The sequence below is a fragment of the Nesoenas mayeri genome (genome assembly GCF_963082525.1).
Source record: "Nesoenas mayeri genome assembly, chromosome: 6".
NCBI classification, from domain to species: domain Eukaryota; kingdom Metazoa; phylum Chordata; class Aves; order Columbiformes; family Columbidae; genus Nesoenas; species Nesoenas mayeri.
In genome coordinates, this window is record NC_137545.1 from 33,163,251 (window position 1) to 33,182,220 (window position 18,970).

Here is an 18,970-nt window from a genome sequence, read left to right on the forward strand (position 1 = left end):
GTTTAAGTTTGGTTTTCTGTACTAACCCTGGGACTCTATGCTGCAGCACAGTTAAATGCTTGAGCAACGTGCTGTTAAATTTGTAGAACTGAACCGAAGAAACATATACCTTTAAGAACCTGCCATCCTTACCTGGCTCTATATCCACCAGTTTATGTGTTTGAGATTATCAGATTTCTCTTTAGTCAAAGTATAGTGGTTTCCTTAGGAAAATTCATCTCTTTTCCTCACTTGGACCTTCCTCTCCTACAACCCTATTTCTCTTGCCTCTGCTGTTCCTAAAGCAATTCTGTCATTCTCAACTTTACAACTCTTCTGTTTCTGCTGGAGCTGCATATAAATTGCTTATACATTCACAACTTTTCTCTGTAGTTCTCCCATTTCCCTATACTTCTGATAAGGGTATTTACAAAAATATTTATACTGAGCAGAAACATGCTCATTACCCTACTCCCAAACCAATTCCTTCAGTTCACTGAGTCCTTTGATTAAAGACCGTGTTAAAATTATTATTTTCTTGAACACAACACAAAATGCTTGTGAGACCCTGACATCTTCTGTTTCTCTGTAAGCACTAGTCATGCTCATCTGCTTATGCAAGAATCTTTTTTCCTGTAAGTGAAGCTTCCATGAGATTTTTGTGCTGGAGAATGTGTGTTTGTGTGTGTATATGTTTTACATCAGCTGGCAATACAAAGTATTCCACGGGCTTCTAAATGCCGTCAGCACGTCTGTTTTCAAATCCAAGAGAGAGAAATTAATAGAAAGAACTCACACTAACAGATGTGCTAATTATCTTAAAAAATAAAATGGAAAAAAGTAGGTACAGATGTATCCTTAGAGTCTGTCTTGCTGCCTCTAGAATTTTAATTGTAATGTTGGGAAACAACTTTTTTAAAGACGTATTTCACCTTTTGATTTGTGGTTTAAAGGCAAACGTCAATCCCACAGGTAGTTTTCCATTTGTGACTCTCACTCTACCTATATATGAGGCACTAGAGATGAAAATCTTAGATGTGGAAACAGGTCACCTTCTAGCACTTAGTTAACCATTTTACCTGTGATGTTCTTGGCTATGTAGTGGTTTTTAGTTGTCACGTAAGCAGTCTGCAGACTACATTTCCCATTGGTGACTACTGCATCTGATGTATCATGACTGATAGTAACAAGTGACTAAAACATGTATTTGATCTTTGTCATTTGTTTAACAGTATTGGCAGAACAAGACCATGTTTTGATAGATTCAAGTTAATCTAGCAGTCATGGAAAGGAAGCTCAGTGAAGCTATGTTGGAAGTCAATTCATAGAAGCAATATAAACTGGATGAATTCTTAACTACATGAGAAAACCAGGAAAAAGGCCAGAAAACAAATGCAGACAGAAATGATGCTTGGTGTCAGAAACCAAGTCCATTTTCTTCCAGAAAAATACACGCACACTACATCCAGGTCTCAGATGCTTCAGGGCCAGTTTTCAGTGATTAATTCTGATTAGGGCTTCCTTCCATCCTTCAGCTGACATGCCTCAAATCTACCTGCACAACAGTGATTTCTGGAGAATTTTATAAATTGAGGTAATCCTGTAAGACAGTTTGATGGCTGACTGTTTGAGTTCCCGTTAGCTAATCCACATCAGCTGCTCTTGGAAACATTCTTTGGGGTAACATCATGCTCATGCTTTCAAAATTACTCTGGCATATATTCAATTTACAGGTTTTAATTGTATTTTGATGACTACTTCTTTTCAGCTGAAACCTACAACATTATAGAATTTGGCAATCCAAGTTGGGGCAGTTTACCCCTTGGCCAGTACAGGGCCATTCCTAAGACTGTTATAATAATCATCTGTTTTCTGTCTTTCTGGTACATAATAGCTTCATATTCACTGCATTTGATCACTTCAAAGTCAAAACCACCATCAAATGTAGGGTTTTCTTCTTCTTTAATTTTTAAATTAAGCATTTTTTTCTCTGGCAGCATCTCATCTTTGTTTTTCATTTATAAGAAATATTAATGCAATTCCTGCCATTTAACTTTTCTCATTCTGCAAGCACCCATCCCTCATTTGCATCCAAATTTGGTTTCCCTTTTACTGAAAATGGTTTATACCAAGAAGTTGTCTTTAGAAAACATTGTTTATATTGATGGCACAAATCCTATATCATTAAAAGTTGCCACACATGTTTTACTTTTGTCCTTAATTTTTGGTTTCTGGCCGGCATTGTGTTTCATGTTTGGTCTGGAGATGCTGAAAGAAAACTCAGTCTTACAAGAATTACAGCTGTTAGTGACCCACATGGAGTGCTGGACTGAGAACTTTGGGACACTCCTGAAAACGCCAGAACTGAGTTTCTTTGATGGCTAATATTAGCCCTGCTCACAGCATCTTACCTCTGACCTTTCAGCACAGCAACAAACCCCCCTCCCTTTCTTTTGGTGCTCATAATCAATTCTTACACAGCCAAGTGGTTCCACAAGGCTACTGGTGTGGAACGCTTTTTGGACATGTAACAAGACTAGACTTGTGTATTTTGGAAAGTCTTGTATAGTCCTTTATATTAATGTTGCACTTGAAATACAGCAAAATGCATTCAAATAAATAGTGACTTTGAAAAGTTGTCACAAATATTTGATCACTGTAGGCAAGTAAGACATCATCCTTTGTTTACCTTAGGCAGAAGTTTTTATATCTCAGAGAAACAAAACTGTAGCCTCTCAATTAAGTCTCCAAAGAGAGACTGGTTATCACAGTGATAACCTTCTTTAAAAGATTAAGGTCTAAGAGAGGTCATTCTGAGATAGAAAGAAAAGCAACCACAGTCTAAAGACAGCATCTCTCATGACTGGAAGAAAAGACTCCTACCTGAAAGCCTTTCTTCCACCTGGTTATATTTTATGGTCCCACTCACACCAGATGGAAGAATGACAGGAACATAAGAAACTGGTTTTCCAGAAAGCACCTTGCTCTGATAAACTGGTTACAGCAGGGACTCTGAGAGGCTTTCAGGTGACTCTAATCGGCTCATCCAACAATCAATGAATGACTACAGTAATTGGATTGTAAGGGCTACAGACTTCCCAGCATAGACACTTATGCTGGGGAAGCTGCACTAAAAAAAGGTCAGAAAAAAAATGTCAACAGAAAGTGGTGAGTGAGAAATGGGAACAGATGTGAAGTCAGGAAAGTGCACCACTGGCAGGGAAGGAGAAATGAGGTTAAGAGCCAAAGAGCAGGAGCAGCGGTATTTGCTGAATAGTGTTTGCTCACCAAGGGAGGCAGTATTAGGCCTCTATTCAAAAAAGCAATGTGTGGGAGATAAGCATTAGCAAAATCGGGGGCTGCAGAGCATTAGAGTCCAGAAAAGTACCCTGGCTGCAAGCTACTATCATTACCCACACCTCATGCCCTTCCTCTTGAAATCTGTGATGATGCTGCCTGCTGGGAGAAGGCTGGAGAACTCTCAAGAAGCCTGCAGTGGGTGAGATATTTTGTCATCTACTGCAGAACTGCAGGAGACAAGGACATCTTTCTCCTAGGAGTCAGTACTCATAACAAGCACTCCAGCTTGATATCATACCTAGAAAAAGGTATGATGGAAAAAGCATGCTGGAAAAAGCACTTAACTGCCTCTCTTCTGTGCAGAGTCTGTTTGCAAAAGAAAAAAAAGTATCCTACACACAGTATTAATTTGATTTGGTGCAACAGTAGATTGAGTCCATCATACGTCCCATCCCTATTCCTGTTCACCCTCCAGCCTGTAATCTTGTGTAGTACACCCAGGTATTGGTGTGAATGTCAGGTGGTTAAAGAACCCTTTAACACATCTTTTCTGCAGGTGGATGTGACCTTTCCTGTCAGTGATTAGTTAAGTGACAGAGACAGCCACATATCAGAAGGCTTATCTCAGGTATGTGGAAGACCTAAAGAAAACTTACTCTGACTGGGAGCTGGCCTTACCTTCCAACTATACCAGTTATTATCACTTATGTGTATAGAAAATTATGCATAATTTTAAAGGAAAAAAAAAAAGTAACATGTGCAGAACTGCAAATGGTACCATTTCAGGAATGTCTGCATTGAATGTTTGAGTAGCTTGGACCATGCTTGTCACGTTTCGGGTTTTCTTGCATTAGACTAATTAAAGCATTTTATCCAGAGAATCCCACTCACTGGAAAGTTCAGTTAGAAAAAGTTTTCAAGGTGAAGACATTTGTTAGGACTGTTTCCCAAAGAAGCGTTGCTCATTCTCTGTAGTTCATCTCTACCTGTATTTCAGCTGTAAGAAACCACTGTCACAGGGAAGACAGCTGTCAGGTTTCAATTTAGTCTGCTTAGTCTTAGGCCAAAATTAGCTTCACCTTGATTAACTTAGTTTCTCCACAGACTACCTAATGGATCTATCCCAATTTACTCAGCCTTTGGATCACTTAATTAAGTGATCTGAATATTTTCTTGTCTTAAATAAGCAGAGACAGATTAGTTTGAATTCTTTATGACCATTGCACTTCTTATGCCACATCCATATGAACCGTCATATGAACCATATGACACAGTGCCAAAAGCCTCCAACAAACAGCTAAGTACCTTCAGCATTTTTCATACAAAAACAGTGAAAGGCAGAATTTATCCTGATTAATAATAAGGAAGCAAAAGGCAGCCATAAATGAATCTGAGCCTGATGACTTAGAAGGAATGCTATGCCACAATAGCCCTAGTTGGTTATCCAAGGCCCAATACAAAACGTACTGAAAGTACTGGAAAAAAATCTCCCCCTTTTGTTTGACAGCAGTTGGAGCAATCACCCTTTATGGGGTAAAGGGCCTTTAAAATGTTGTTTCCTACAAGAATCCCACAAAAGGAAATTTTCTTTGACAGAAACAAAGCAACAGATCTTGTAAAGGACAAAATGCACAAAATATGTGGCCAAATAACACCTGTAACCTCTTAGCAGTTTTAAGTATCATTCTGTAATATAATCCAAACATGAGGCTTACGTTTTTCTTTTCCCCTTTGAACAGTTTGGCACTGTCTGTCCTTCCTACTAGTATGGGACTTTTCTGAGTTATCTGTGAGCCTGATTTAATTTAGAAGGTGGAGCTTTTTGGCTTTGAAAATAAAATTGAGTTTTACTGTTAAGACTGACAATTCATTACAGGTAAAGTTTCCCCAGTGATCACTGTGGATATGCCTCTCCATGAGATCCTTGCTGCATTAGAACAGCAAAGCCAAAAATGGGAATATGAAGTGAAATGTAGACCCAGACAGACTTAGAGATGTGTCCAAGGACCACAGTAGCAAGTTAAGGAAGAGCTGAATTCTGACACTGGTCTGATACTGATGATATACCAGGAACATCCATTCCTTCCTAGATCAAATACAAATTACTTTTCACATACAAAAGGAAAATATTTCTATAGCAATGAATGAACAAACTGAGCACTTCATGAAACCTGAAAACCCTAGATCATCTTGGAGAGAAAAAGAAACTGGAGCGAGATGGATTACAATTCAGAAACAGTTTTTAAACACTTTATTCCAAAAATCAATGTCCAGTCAGGAGAGGAATTTTTAGTTTTCGCTCTTTTTGTGTGTACACTGATTTCCTACTGTAATCTGTCTGCAAAAGCTGAGTATTTGGAAAAGCCTTAGCAGCAGCATTCAGAGTCTCAGAGAACTCTAATGCCAATAAACATTTGCTAGAGGGTCTGATGTAAAAAATATATGAACAGATAAGACATTTGGAAATCGTGATTTTAAATTTTGTACTACTTTTGGCAGGCAAATCCACACTAATCTGAGTCTTGGGGAAAGTTACTGTAATCCTCATGGCAACAGGGACATAATGAGTTTAGAGAGAAAATGGAGGGGACAGCTAAAGCTGTAAAAATGTTGAACACGTGGCTTCACAGCCTGTCATGCATGTTCTTAATTCTGCTCTTGTTCTTCCCCCAACACCCCATGACTCCCAGAAAACAGAATGGGATGCAAAATAGAGGGACAGCTCCCCATAAAAGTGGCAATGCAGCCTTCTAGCTAAAGTACAGAAGGAAACCAACTCATAAACCAGCAGCTACACAGCCTGAAACAGCTCAGCAGAGTACGCATTCCTATGGAAAGGCTGGGCCACTATTGCTCCCACATTAGCTTTGTACATCAGCCCTAAAATAACTCAGAAAGCGTTAGTAAGAGAGAGGTTTTTTGATTCCTGTATCCCAGTGAAGAATGAGCAGGTTCTATGGCAAAGACAGGTCCCTTGAAGTGGAGCACTCTTGACTGAACCTCAGCTAATGCAGATGAAATGCTTCAGATAAATTATAAATGACAGCTTTGAGAACAGATTAGTTTCAGGCTTATTTTAAATCAATGTTTTCCTACTCTATGCCTTTTTTTCAGAGGAGGAGAGGGTGGGCTGGGCTGGATTGACTGCATTTCCAATTCGGTAATCAAAAAAGTAGCTCATAAGTTTACCAGAATTTGTTTTCATTTTAAGCTTGTCTAGGGTTTTAAGTGGATTCATACAGACAGAATAGGGGCAGGCATATCACTGAAGTGCTGTAGACAAGCACCACAGAATATTGGCAAACAAAGAACAAATCTTGGGATCCAGGGATCGGGATACATTTCCCACCAAACTATGTGTACAAATTTGGGGCAGATATTATTTGGTCATAGACAAATGGAATAGTTCCCTTAACAGCTGTCACTCCTCAGTCTCTTGCACAGGCAGTGCCAAACTATTACAACTTTAGGAAAAAATCATTTGCAGATGACAAGTACCAAATACAGGCTTGATTGCAGATGGATGGAGAGTCTGAGGGAGGGGAACTATAGAGGGAGAGGGCTGATCATCTCCAGGCCATAAAGTGAAACACCTGTATAAACTGATATCAGGTGAGATTACAAGAATAAAGACCATAATACTGATTGATACTACCTCACTGTCCAATTTATTCTTGCAATTCTGTCATCTTGTTTTCACTGTGGTCTTTTAGACTGTGTTTGTTCAGATCCTAGTGTAGAATTATGGCTTTCATGGACAAATCAGCTATGTAAAAGCAATACTGAGGGTATAAAATTATTGATATTTGCAAAGAGGTTATTCTCAGATTTCAGAGACAACAGATCTCCTCAGTTGCTCACTACAATGTTCTTTTGGTACCTTGACTATCAAAATTCTGCCTATTTAGAGATATACTTCTCCCAGTTACCTGATATATACATCTTCAGAATTATGTCTGATAAATGCTGGTAGCAGAACAGGAATAACTGCAGTCCCTGGCACTGGTCTCTGTGCTCTACCTTTCAAGAGGAAGGGGTAGCATCTGCCTCCTCACCATAACACTGTCTGCCTAATGGGTAATACTGATAATATTGCACTTATTGTTGCTTTCAGCAGGGACAGTACCTTCCTACACTGGTACACTTCTTCCAAAACTTAGCCTCACTGCTCTGTACCACACAAAGCTCTTCTTGGTAAGGACAGAGCATGAATAGCTTTTTCTGAAACATTCATGTTACTTAACATTTCGCAGTCCTTAAACATTTAAGTTGCCCACATCGCCACGGGGGATAAAAGGTACCCAGTTGACAACAGCTTAGAAAAAACACAGAATCCACTTACAACAATCTCTGTTAAGGATCCAAGTTGTTTTGTTTGTTTGTTTGTTTTCTTGTAAATACTATAGTAGATATCATTACAATAATTACAGTGGGTTGAGATATTCACCTTTGACTGTGACTTGAGCACTGCAAGATGCTTGTCCTATGTTATTTTCAGCCAGACAGGTATAAAAGCCATCATCTTCTGGTAGCGCATCTTGGACAGTCAATTTTGCAATTCCATCTTCAAAAGTGGAATCGGCATACTGAATTGGCTGGTCTGCAGATAGAAAGGAAGAGAAATGTTTTAATACAACAGCCACAAGTTTCAAAACCACTTCTTGCTTTCAGTGAAATCTGGATACTTAACACCAGCTAGTGTATTAAAGTGCAGAGCCAAGTCCTGCTCTCTGGTGGGTGCACAGCCACTGCTCTCTAGTGACTACAAACAGCAGCATCCCAAACACAAAGCAGAATTTGGCTGTCAGACAAATCTTACCATTAGGTTCACTTGGTGTTGGCCTGAGTATCAGCAAGAGGAGAAGGGTTAATCTTTGTAGTTTAAATAGATTCTCTTTCAGGTGGATAAGAAAAGAAATATCTTGTGTGTTTGCTTCAGCCATTGTCTCTATCTTGCACTTTGCCTGAACTAGGTATTAGCATTATCGTCTAGATGCGCAAAATGTGTTGGTCATGGAGAAGCTCTTGAAGTCCTCCATCAAGCATTTCGTAGTGGAAGACATCACAAGAGAGACAGCAAAATCTACAATGGAGCCAGGAGGCTGATTTACATGAGCAATCAATCTACGCTATAGTACGTATAGTTCGGTAACAGACAGGTACAGTCAGATCTGTGGTGACATCACTATTAAATAAGTTCATTTTAAAAAACTTGATCCTTGAATTGGTTTGGAACATGCATAAATGTTGGTGTAGAGTGGTTAAAGTGGCTTTGCTATTGTTTCAAGAACTGTCATCAATCTCGGCCTTACTTTCTGAAATGCTTCTGCAATCTGTTTTCCCAATATTAAATAGTTTCCAATACTGACTCATCAGTTGCTTTCCCAGTGCATGCAATGGGTCCAATGGGTCCTTAAGAGGGTCCAATATTTGTGCATAAGCATCTTGCTGGAAAAATAAATTAGGGTCATCTAAGAGAAGAGGGTGAAATGGCAGAGAAATTGTACAAGACTGATAAAAGATATCTGTCACTTGGGAAATCATGATCAAAAGGAAAGATCAAACTTGATTTTGTTGCTAAAATAATTCTAAAAGATTAGGACAAAACTCAGAGGTTTCTAATGACCAGCTCTGCATTATGAGCAGGATAAATTACATGATGGGACAGATTTTTCTCTCACGTCTGATTTTCAACACTAGCGAAATCAGGCAGTCATTGCCTATGCACTATCTGCATACAAAGTTTCATTCTGAAATACAAACATGTGCCAAAATCACTGTGATTCGAGACTTATATATATTGTAAAATGTCACTGATGATCTTGTGTCTTCAGTTCTCTTATAAGTCATCTGTTCGTTAAGTTAGCAAATTTTCTACTGCATGAAAAACTGAATTCAACAATTAGTCAGCTTCCCAGCAGACTCCAATTTTAGAATTAACTCTCTCCATCTTCTTCACAGGTTACATATTCTTATTACCAGTTCCTTTGAGCTCCCTTTCATTCAGCTACTGTTGTAACTGTTAGATCCAATCACATATTTTTTGCCAGTGGGAATAACATTACGTTCAAATATGCACATGTGGAGTTAAGCCCATGCAGACAAAGCTTTCTGTAAGAGGCCATGGGGCACAGGACTGGTCTCCTGGTCTGCCTGTAGAATGTCTAACCTGACAGGAGTCCTGTCTGGGATTCTGACAGCAGAACTATGAATGGTGCTTAATGATGCTGTGATGATAACCGTATCAGAAATATACTCAGGGTAAAATCTGCATCATAAAACCCAGAACAATGCTTTTTTATTTCTATTTTAAATAAGAAAATGAATAGGGCAAGTGTTTATGTGGAAAAAGAAAAATGTGGTCTCCTTCATTGTGTCCTCAAATTTTGTCAGAGCACCCTCTTTTCCACTCCAGCTCCCAGCAAAACTGTGACTATTTTTTAGCACTATTCATACCATAGTGAATTCACTTACAAAACAGCCTCTTCATCAAACCCCAGAAAACAAACACATCAGCCCTGTGGAATAACCTGCAGCAAGATTCTAAGTTATATTCATTATACTTATATTTTGAGGTAATAAAAACATCCCTCCCAGTAGTGAAATGTTCCCTTCTCCAGAGGCAGAACAGTCAAATCTTCATGACAGCTTGGCAGCAGGAACAATAACAAAAAATACCTTTCTGCTGGCATGTTATTCCAGAAGAAAGGAAATTTTCCCCTGGCCTATTTATTAGAAGCTTTTTGGACAGAGCAGAAAGCTACCCTAAAACCAAACACTACTTGGAGAATTGTTATGCTAAAGTCATGGTCATACTGTTTTTAAATTGAGCAGAAAGAGGTTCAATTCAGCTTAGGGGAAATAAAAACATACACAGCAAGCAATATGAAAATCAAGATATTTAAAATACAGTCACATACATCTTATTCCTGTAATTTAAAAAAGAAGTTACCAATAAAGTATTTAAAGAAGCTGAAGTAAATTGGTGCTACATACTGAAGTATTGTCACAGAGAGCACGAGTAAAAAGTTATTTATAACATTTTGGTGAGGCCAGAACTTAAACACAAGAAATTTACTGTGAGGCTATTTGCCAGTAAATCAGTGAAAATTCAGAAAGAAACTTGAAATAAAGGGCAGAGTGAGAGAAATGGGACAGAAGAACCATCTTGAACAAGTTGGAAAAAAGCCTTAAATCATTAAAATAAGCAAAAAGTATAAGAAAGAAACTGAAGATGGTAGAGCTGCAGAGAAGAGTAAGAGCTCAAATAAAATCCACAGTTCAGTCAGGTAGCTCTTATTTGCGCAGTGTCTATGAATATGGAAAAACTACTTATCCTCACAGATGCTAATAAGTAATTGTAGACAATGCACAACATACATCATGTAGTTTTTGTCTTGGCTGACCTGAAGGAGAGGTCTATCTATACAAGGGCTTGGAAAATGTTTTAAATTTGTATGTAGTCACAGCTGGTAAAAATGCTCAGTATCTAAAGTAGTACTTGTATGTAACATTGTACAAGAAGTTGTTGCAAGTCTTTTAGTTCTCAGGTGGTCTAGATTGCTCAGAGATTGCAGATCAGACATAATACCAGCTGTTCAGCATCAAGGGCTGGGCAGCCCAAGAGTGAGACTGTTCTGCTTTTTTCATTTTTTGTTTGTTTGTTTCTCAAAGCAACCTTCTGTTCATGTTTCTTATGACTTGATAACTTGGTCTTTACATTCATTATTTTGCCAAGATACACATATTTTTCTCACTTCCTTTCAAAAATTAATTCTAGTCCGTAATCATTGTCATGCTTGGGAGACAATTTGCATTTGATATTTTCTTGTGAACTTTTCACATTCTGTCCCATATGATTATTGTTTCTATGGAGTTCTACAGAAGTGCTGTCTTTTGAGCAGCAGTGTGATTGCTCTCAGCAGATTGCTTTTTTCTCTGATGCAGACTATCAGTTGTGGATGTAAAAAGCTTTATATTCCAAGCTAGGACAACAGATTATAACACATCTTTTTCTAAAACAAAATTTGTCCGCCTGCCTCTAATTATATACTGTGAATATATGGTTTTCTTCATATGGCCCGTTGATGAAAGGCTCCATCATGTCATTTTGCCAAAAACATTGTTAGGTCTCCTTGGAGTAATATTTCAGGACCAGAAACACAACTTTCTCCTTTATTTTATAAGGGGTATAAGTATGAGAAGCTTGTAGTATCTAGCTAGCTGGTAGACAGGAAGGAAATGTTTGCATTGAAATGGATATCACAATAGTTAATTTGATCCTTAGGTAAAATAATGACCCTAGGAGTATACATGGAATTATCAGCATTAAACTACTGTTTATAATCCATTCAAGTGTGTATCAAAATGGTGTATAAACAGCTATGTATCACAATCAGATGCAAGACAGAAAAGCATTAAACTATAGTTGTCTGTTCTAGGAGTCTGGAATGAAAGTGGTGTGCTTATATCTTTAGAATAATACCTGATGTCCCTAATTTTTATTATTATTATAATTTCTTGGGTTTCTGTTACTCAGAGTCATCGCTGCACTTTGACGTTAGAGCAGAGTCAATGCACTGACTTTCACTTACAGAACCCTAAGGGTTTGAAATCCAACTAAATGGAAAAAAAAGTTTGCTTTTGCCTCCTTGTGATATTGATCCAATTGCAGTTAGAAGCTTGGGTGCAATATAAACCTGGTTATACCTGAACAGGGGCAGACTCATCTGAGATCAGTGAGAAGAAAGATCAATGCAGAACAGAATCCTGAAAAAAAGGCAGGGGGCACAGTGTATGCCAGAGGTCTACAGAAACATGTTGTTTATTGATCTCCAGGCTGTATTTTTCAGGAGACAATGGATTTCTGGTTAGCAAAGCAGAACACCGTTACATGAATGAAGACGCTGTATCTGTGCCTGATGAACTGTAACACAGAAAGTCATTTGAGACAGGGAGATGCTCTGTGTGTGAAAGACAACTGGGTATAACTACATCGCTCACTAAGGGAACCGTTTACAAGCAGGGAGTAGCCTTGGAATACGAAGGTGAAATGACTGACGCTGTAAGTCAGAGTTGCTTCTTCTGTGCTGCAAGATGTAATTCTTGTATAGCAAAGCAGTGATTCTACTCACGTCTGCAAAGGAGGAACTGCAGAGTAGCCTTTCAACAGAGAAACAAATTATTTCCAATGGGAGAGTGTCAGAGCCTTTACTCACATGTTTCGTGTTGTAAATAAAACAGTGGCCTTTCTATTCCAGACATGAAGCTATTGGGAAGGGGAACAGACCAGGCTGTGGGAACATACCAATCTCAAGGTCATGGTTCTTTTGCCCTGCCACTTTTTTCAGTTATCCCATTTACTCCAAATAGCCAAAGAAAAACAGAGATGATGTGCAAATAATTGATTTTAAACCAATCCTAGAGAAAACAGCTTCATGGCAAAGTATGTTATTCTTTGTCTTTAAATTACACACACGCACACAAAGATAGGTAGGTGAGAGTCTGCAAAAAAATCAATTGCGCTTCAGGAGTAACAGAGCTGATCAAGGGTTAAACTGAATAAATCTGTCTAGTGTTGAATTGGTATGGTTCTGAATAGAACGAGCCCTTAACCAAAGTGTGTATTCCCTGGATCTCTGAAATAACTTGGAATCTAAGCAAAACAGGGATGTTTGGGCCCAACTCTGATCTTAAGAGGCGTGGGTTTCCTTCATACCATAAAGAGTGATATATTACACTTATTTTGCTTAGAATTACTTATCCCTGCGGGATGATGATGGCAACCCGTTACTCTCAGAGCAGAGGCCATGCAGAAGGAGTGGGGGCAGCACAGGATACAGCAGCAACACAAGCTTTGCTGCAGCTTGGTCTGAAGCTGTGTTTAACAAAACCCAGGAAAACCATCTGCGAACAATCTTGTCACCAGAGTCCCCTGCTGGGCAGTCCGGAGAACTGCAGTACGACAGAAAACTGCTCAAGAAAACTACCCTTCTTAGATATTCTAATGGATTATATTACAGTGATTTAAAGTGCTTTGCAGAGTATTTGCAGCCCTGCTATGTATTGGTCAGAGTGGCATTTGGGACTGTAGATGGAAGTGCGTGCAGGTGTGCAGGGGATTCCTTACCATTGAGAAGCCAAGTGATCTGAGGTACAGGTACCCCTCCGACACAGCACTGCAGCACGAAGTCTTCCCCTTCACTCACAGTGCATCCTTTCAAGACACTGGAAAAGCATGGAGCAACCTCTTGAACTTTAGGTCCTTTAAAACCAAAATGAAAAGAGTTCCTTTAACCCAAATTGAAAAAAAATTACGTTTACCACTTAGTGACTTTGTCTGGGTATGCTTAGGTGAAGTGGCTGGGCTAACAGATTCATCCCATGCAAACAAGCAAGAAAAAAGAAATCAAAACCATGGTGAAATGTTTTTTTGGGAAATAGAAATAATTTTGAGCAATGGACTGGTATAAAGAAGGGGTTCTTTTATAATCTACAAGGCAGGCATTGCCAGTCCTCAAACTATATTTACATGGTGGTTTTCTATGTCATAATCCACCATCTGCAGCCAATCAGTGTATGCGACATATTACCGGAGAACTCAGCACAAAGAACAGGAAGGATAATTCTTTTCTCCTCTTGTTTGTCTTCTCCCAGTCCCTCTCTCAAATTTCCCCTGGCTGGCAGTGGTGGCTTAAGGATGCAGTTTACTGGTCTCTCATGAGACAAAAAGAAAGTATCTTGGGTACCCCGGTTTAATCTCAGGCACAGCAAATAGAGAAATGTTGCATACATTATCATAGCTCCAGGTCAAAACCTAAAACCAGGTGAAAAGATGAGAATTGAGGACAGGATTTGCTAAGAGGCCAACCAATCTTTCAACCACACCAGTAAGACAGTGCCTTCAAGCTCAAAATAATTTGTCACTGGGAAACTAACTTGAATTTAGCAGAACACAATTCTCATTCCTCCACTTTTCTTCATGTTTGCTGTACTGAACAGGATTGGTTTGTGCTTGCAAAGCATTTCAGATATGCAGTGTCCTATAGAAATTCTAAATACCTCAAAAAGAACTGAATACTGAGCAACAAAATAAAATCTTTTGCAACCTGTATTGAATACAAGCATTAATAAAAAACCTCAGTGGAGAAAAGGCCTCCCTATGTACAAATATTAAAGGAGATCGTTTTATCTATACAAACAACAACAAGTCAGAGGAGAAACTGATCCAGAAAGTGGATTGTTGGCTGTCCTACATCACATTATTCACAGAGCTAGGAATCAGAATTAACCTGCATTGAGAAGTTGTAATAGACATTTTGCTGTCACCATCCTCTGACAGTTTAGAAAAGCCCAACCACAGGTTTCAAAGTGCAGATGGGCTCATGAGAACTTACTTCTGACAGTTAACAACCAGCTGGTAGAAGTCTGGCCTTTGGGATTGAAAGCTGCACAACTGTAAGATCCGCTGTCCCCCAAGCAGGCTTTCTTTAACCATAGGCAATGAATTCCATCTTCTTCATATATCTGGACATCTTCTCCAGCTTTAATAGGCTCACCCTCTTTGAACCACTCCACATCTGGTTTTGGTTTCCCTGAAACTAGACAACCAGCTATTTGAATTCTTATGAACACGTGTTCCCCTTAGTGTAATTCTGTTATTTGCTTAAGTGTAAATTAGGTATAATTAACATTTATATAACTACACAAACCTTAATGAGCAAGTAATACACAAAACTATCTTCAAAAAGATTGATTGATATTTCTGATCTTCCAAAACCTCTTGGCCAGTCCATCTTTTAACACAGCAAGTATCTGGCAAACTTGAAAAACTCCAAACACTTCTATCTGAAAAATGTTCCTCTAGAAGTCAGAGAGAAAATGGATGTGATGAGATATTATAGAGGAGAAAGAAAGAAAGAAATTTCTCCCCATTCCTTCCTACCCTGCTAAATTGTTTTCTTTAAGCACCTAGCAGTTCTTTGCAATCCATGGAACCTACGACTGAGGTTGTCTATTCTGATACTGTTCAGCCTGAAGAAGAGAAGGCTTGAGGGGGCTCTCATCAATATATATGAATATCTGAAAGGAAGGTGTAAAGTAGTCAGAGCCAGGTTCTTTTCAGTGATAGGACTAGAGGCGATGAGCACAAACTGAAGCACAGGAGATCCTGTCTGAGGAAGGGGGCAGATTACCATTACACCCACAAATGCAGCAAAAATTGGAATGTCCGTTGCGTACATCAGAAAGCAGGAAATGTACTTTTTTTTCCTGTGCATTTTCTCCACTAGAAGTTACTATTCAGAAAATATTCTCTTTCCTGCTCAGTAGAGAAAAGGGACATTGGAATCCACAGAGAATCAGTAAGAACAGTTGAGATGAGAGAACCTCCAAAAGCTAGGGAGAGAAGAAAAAAATAATCCAGCCTAGCAGGTAGAAGCCTCCTTAAAGGTGTAACAGCATTTCCATTGTCCATTTGTCCATTGCAACCAGGCATCAGAGGTGGCTTTGAAACCAATCTTGGTCACCCCTTGTGGAGAGGATTCTCAGGAAAGAGGGTTTCTCAGATTACCTATTAAAGCACACTAGGGATGTTCCCCTGTAACTTCTCTCGCCTTTGGACATAGGAGCTTGTGCTTTGAGTCCAAAGCCAAATGCAAAGACATTCACTGACTTCAATAACAACTGAATGATGTCCTTGGTTTCTGTGCAACAGGGACTACATTTCCCCACCAAACAGGACCATGAATTAGTTAAAGCTTGCAAAGTTTTTGAGATGCTCTGATGGAAGTCAATACACGTTCCCAGTACTAACATATGTGAAAAAACAAACTATTCAAAAGGTGCCAGGATCTTTGGAATATTTTATCCTCTCCTTATCCTCTGGGCTTGTCACATAAATTGTGTTCTTTACTCATGGGACAAGAACTATCAAGAAATGAAATAATTTACCGTGATTTTGTAGTGATTTTTTTTTTTTCCTCCAGAGACGTAAAAAACAATTCCTCTCTCACTTGCACTTTAAAGTGCAAATATTACTTTAAAAAATAGTAGAGAAGTGTTCCAAAATTTCTTTCTTTTAAAATGTAATTAAAAAAAGTGTTCCAAGTCTACTATCTGGATTGAGCAAAATGCAGCTCTCATTATTCTTCTGAGAGGTTAAAACCCACACAAATTCTGCAGAGTAAACTCTAAACCTCCCTTTTAATTCTAACTTTATCATTTCAGCTGCTAGGAAGCATGCAGACCAGCCTTGAGTTGACCCAATATGTAGATGCCACAAGGAAAATGCAGTGACAGATTGTAGATTCTTACATGATCTTTTTTTTCGGCTCAAGGGCCATGTAACTGATTACACTTATGGAAAGGGTACCGTCCATTTTCTCTCTTGCACCCTCATATAAGACACCCTAAAACTACCTCCTAGAAAGAGTGGCATTGATTACACCTGTGGAAACCCCAGATAAGAGAAGGAATGGACATTAAGGTACAGAATATTTTGAACATTGCATTGAGAAGAGTATTGTGGAAACAGCATGAGATTCTGCACCTATTTCCAAAATGCTTTAGGAGGAGGACAACTTGCAATGAAGAAGGAATTGCTTCCCCACTTCCACACATAGAAGGGGAACCTGATTAACCCCAGGGCTCTGATAACTTTTCTCTCTTTACCTTTGCTCTTGAATTTAATCTCCTGTCCTTCTGATGCTTCCAGGCTCTGCGGACGGCTCTCAAACTGAGGTGGAATTCCCAGAGGCTCCCTCTTCTCCTCCATTACAGTTTTCTGGGCTCCAGATCTGTTTTCTCCTTCTCTACTCCTTTGACTGAGTTGCCCTGTCGGAGACAAGGTTTGTTGAGCTGACACCAGGGGCTGCACAGCCCTTCTCCTGTCTTCACTCTGTCTGATGAAAGTGGCCTGGGGTTCTGCCTTTGGTTCTGGCTGCAGTTTGACAGCTTGTAGTGTGATGGTGCTTGAAGTTTTCTGCAAGACCTGAGATCCCTTTTTTCCTTCTTTAGATTCTGGAGGAGACACTGCCATGGCTTCTTGGTGCTGTCCCTGCTTACTGTCTTTGGCTTCTCTGGTGATGTACAAGGTCTCTTTCCTTGCTGATGCCCTGTCTTTGGTTTCAACCATGAGTTCGGTGCTGCTGGATTTCAGCTCTTTAGCAATCCCATTGCTAGTTGCCTGTTTGAATTCTGAACTTTCAACAGCTTTAACAGCAAGTGTTGTTGGTTTTAGTGGCATGCTGGAGGAAAAGGATAAGTTTAAATATACATGACAGTGAATAAAGACTAACTACTCTCAGCAACGATATAAACATACAAGCCCTTAGCAAAGAAGATGAACTAATTAGCCTTTAGTTTCCTTCATACAGATTAAGAACATGGATGAAAGAGGTGAATGACAAAGCTTCATAGTGCGTGATCCATGCTCAGACACTGTCATAACTGAGGAATTTCTGGATACAAATCCACTGCTCAGGTTCTGACATTTTTGTTATTCAGACACTGACCTTGCATCCACTGCTCTAGATAGAGAACAATTACAGAAGGCCCTGGAGTGACCATGATGTAACATTGCCTCATGCTTTAATAAATTGCAGTCGAATATAATTATAGCTCAAAATGCCACATAGCATTGTTCCCTAAAGGGAAATTAAAATCTAAATTCTGCATTGAATTTACTGCTTCCAATTATGGTATCCTGTAATTTAGGTGATTTCAAAAGAGAACTGATCAGAAAACTTGACTAAAGTCTAAGGGAGGGAGAGGGGTTTTGTCAAAAAAAAAAAAAAAAAAAATCAATGGACTGGATGTAACAATATCAGCTACAGTTTTATTAGGAAGAGTTTCTCAGAATTATTATAGATCCTCTGCTCAGTATTTTGGGAGCACAAGAACAGCTGACTAACTGGGACTTGAATCTAAGTTTCCTTCATTGAAGTTGACTGCCCTGACCACTAAGCTCTTACCTGTCGAGTGTTGTGTCTGTCTCACACTTCCGAAGTATTACTCCATGGCAGAATTGGGACATATTTGAAATTAGAGGAGTAATTTCTAGCCCTGCTCTGTTTTGCTATGCTTAGTGCCAATGACTTATTCTCTCAGGGATATTCAGGATATTTATTGTGGTACTTTATTCAGTCAGAGTTAAATGTACTAGAGAAATAATGCGTATGAGATTTGCAGTTACAACTGTAAGATGCATATATATATATATATACACGTTGTTTATTTTTTAAGAGATAGAGGAGGCAAAACTTCAATGGAGAACCCAGAACACAGGGAGCTCTGGCTATAGGGCTGGACAGTTTCATTTACACTAAACATATTTTAAGGTATGTTCCTAAAACTCACACAGACCTGAAAAAGGGTATCACAGCATTTTCAGATCCACTTTGCAGTTGACATGGAGGTAGGACAATGTAAAAATGCCATTTTGAAATCCCATCCAAGTCATATGAGGACAGATTAAACACCCTGAAGACTGTAAGGCAACTGGCCTTCCTGAAAGCATCTTACATAGTCAACTTAGAGCATTTAATTCCTTCATTTTCTATTCATGAACACAGAGCATTTTACTTTTTTTTTTTAATTATGGTCATTTAACTTTAAAAATCTTGATAAACCCCTAAAATATGGAATATTTTGTTTCTTGTTATTTTACCCATAGTTTTGTATATATTTTCAG

The 18,970-nt window shown here is 38.9% G+C and overlaps 1 protein-coding gene across 3 annotated transcripts in view; it reads right to left on the reverse strand.

The window, feature by feature from the left end:
• The window catches only part of MYLK (myosin light chain kinase), a gene marked incomplete at its 5' end in the record, with an annotated part of 144,848 nt that overhangs the window by 89,916 nt on the left and 35,962 nt on the right, over positions 1 to 18,970 (reverse strand). For 2 of the 3 annotated variants that reach the window (XM_080347251.1, XM_080347252.1), the window contains 4 exons: positions 7,727 to 7,879; positions 13,409 to 13,543; positions 14,676 to 14,879; positions 16,951 to 17,525. In XM_080347251.1, coding sequence (XP_080203377.1) covers positions 7,727 to 7,879; positions 13,409 to 13,543; positions 14,676 to 14,879; positions 16,951 to 17,525 — 1,067 coding nt within the window. Of the gene's footprint in view, positions 1 to 7,726; positions 7,880 to 13,408; positions 13,544 to 14,675; positions 14,880 to 16,950; positions 17,526 to 18,970 lie in introns of those variants that run through there. The other variant, XM_080347253.1, reaches the window with a different exon arrangement.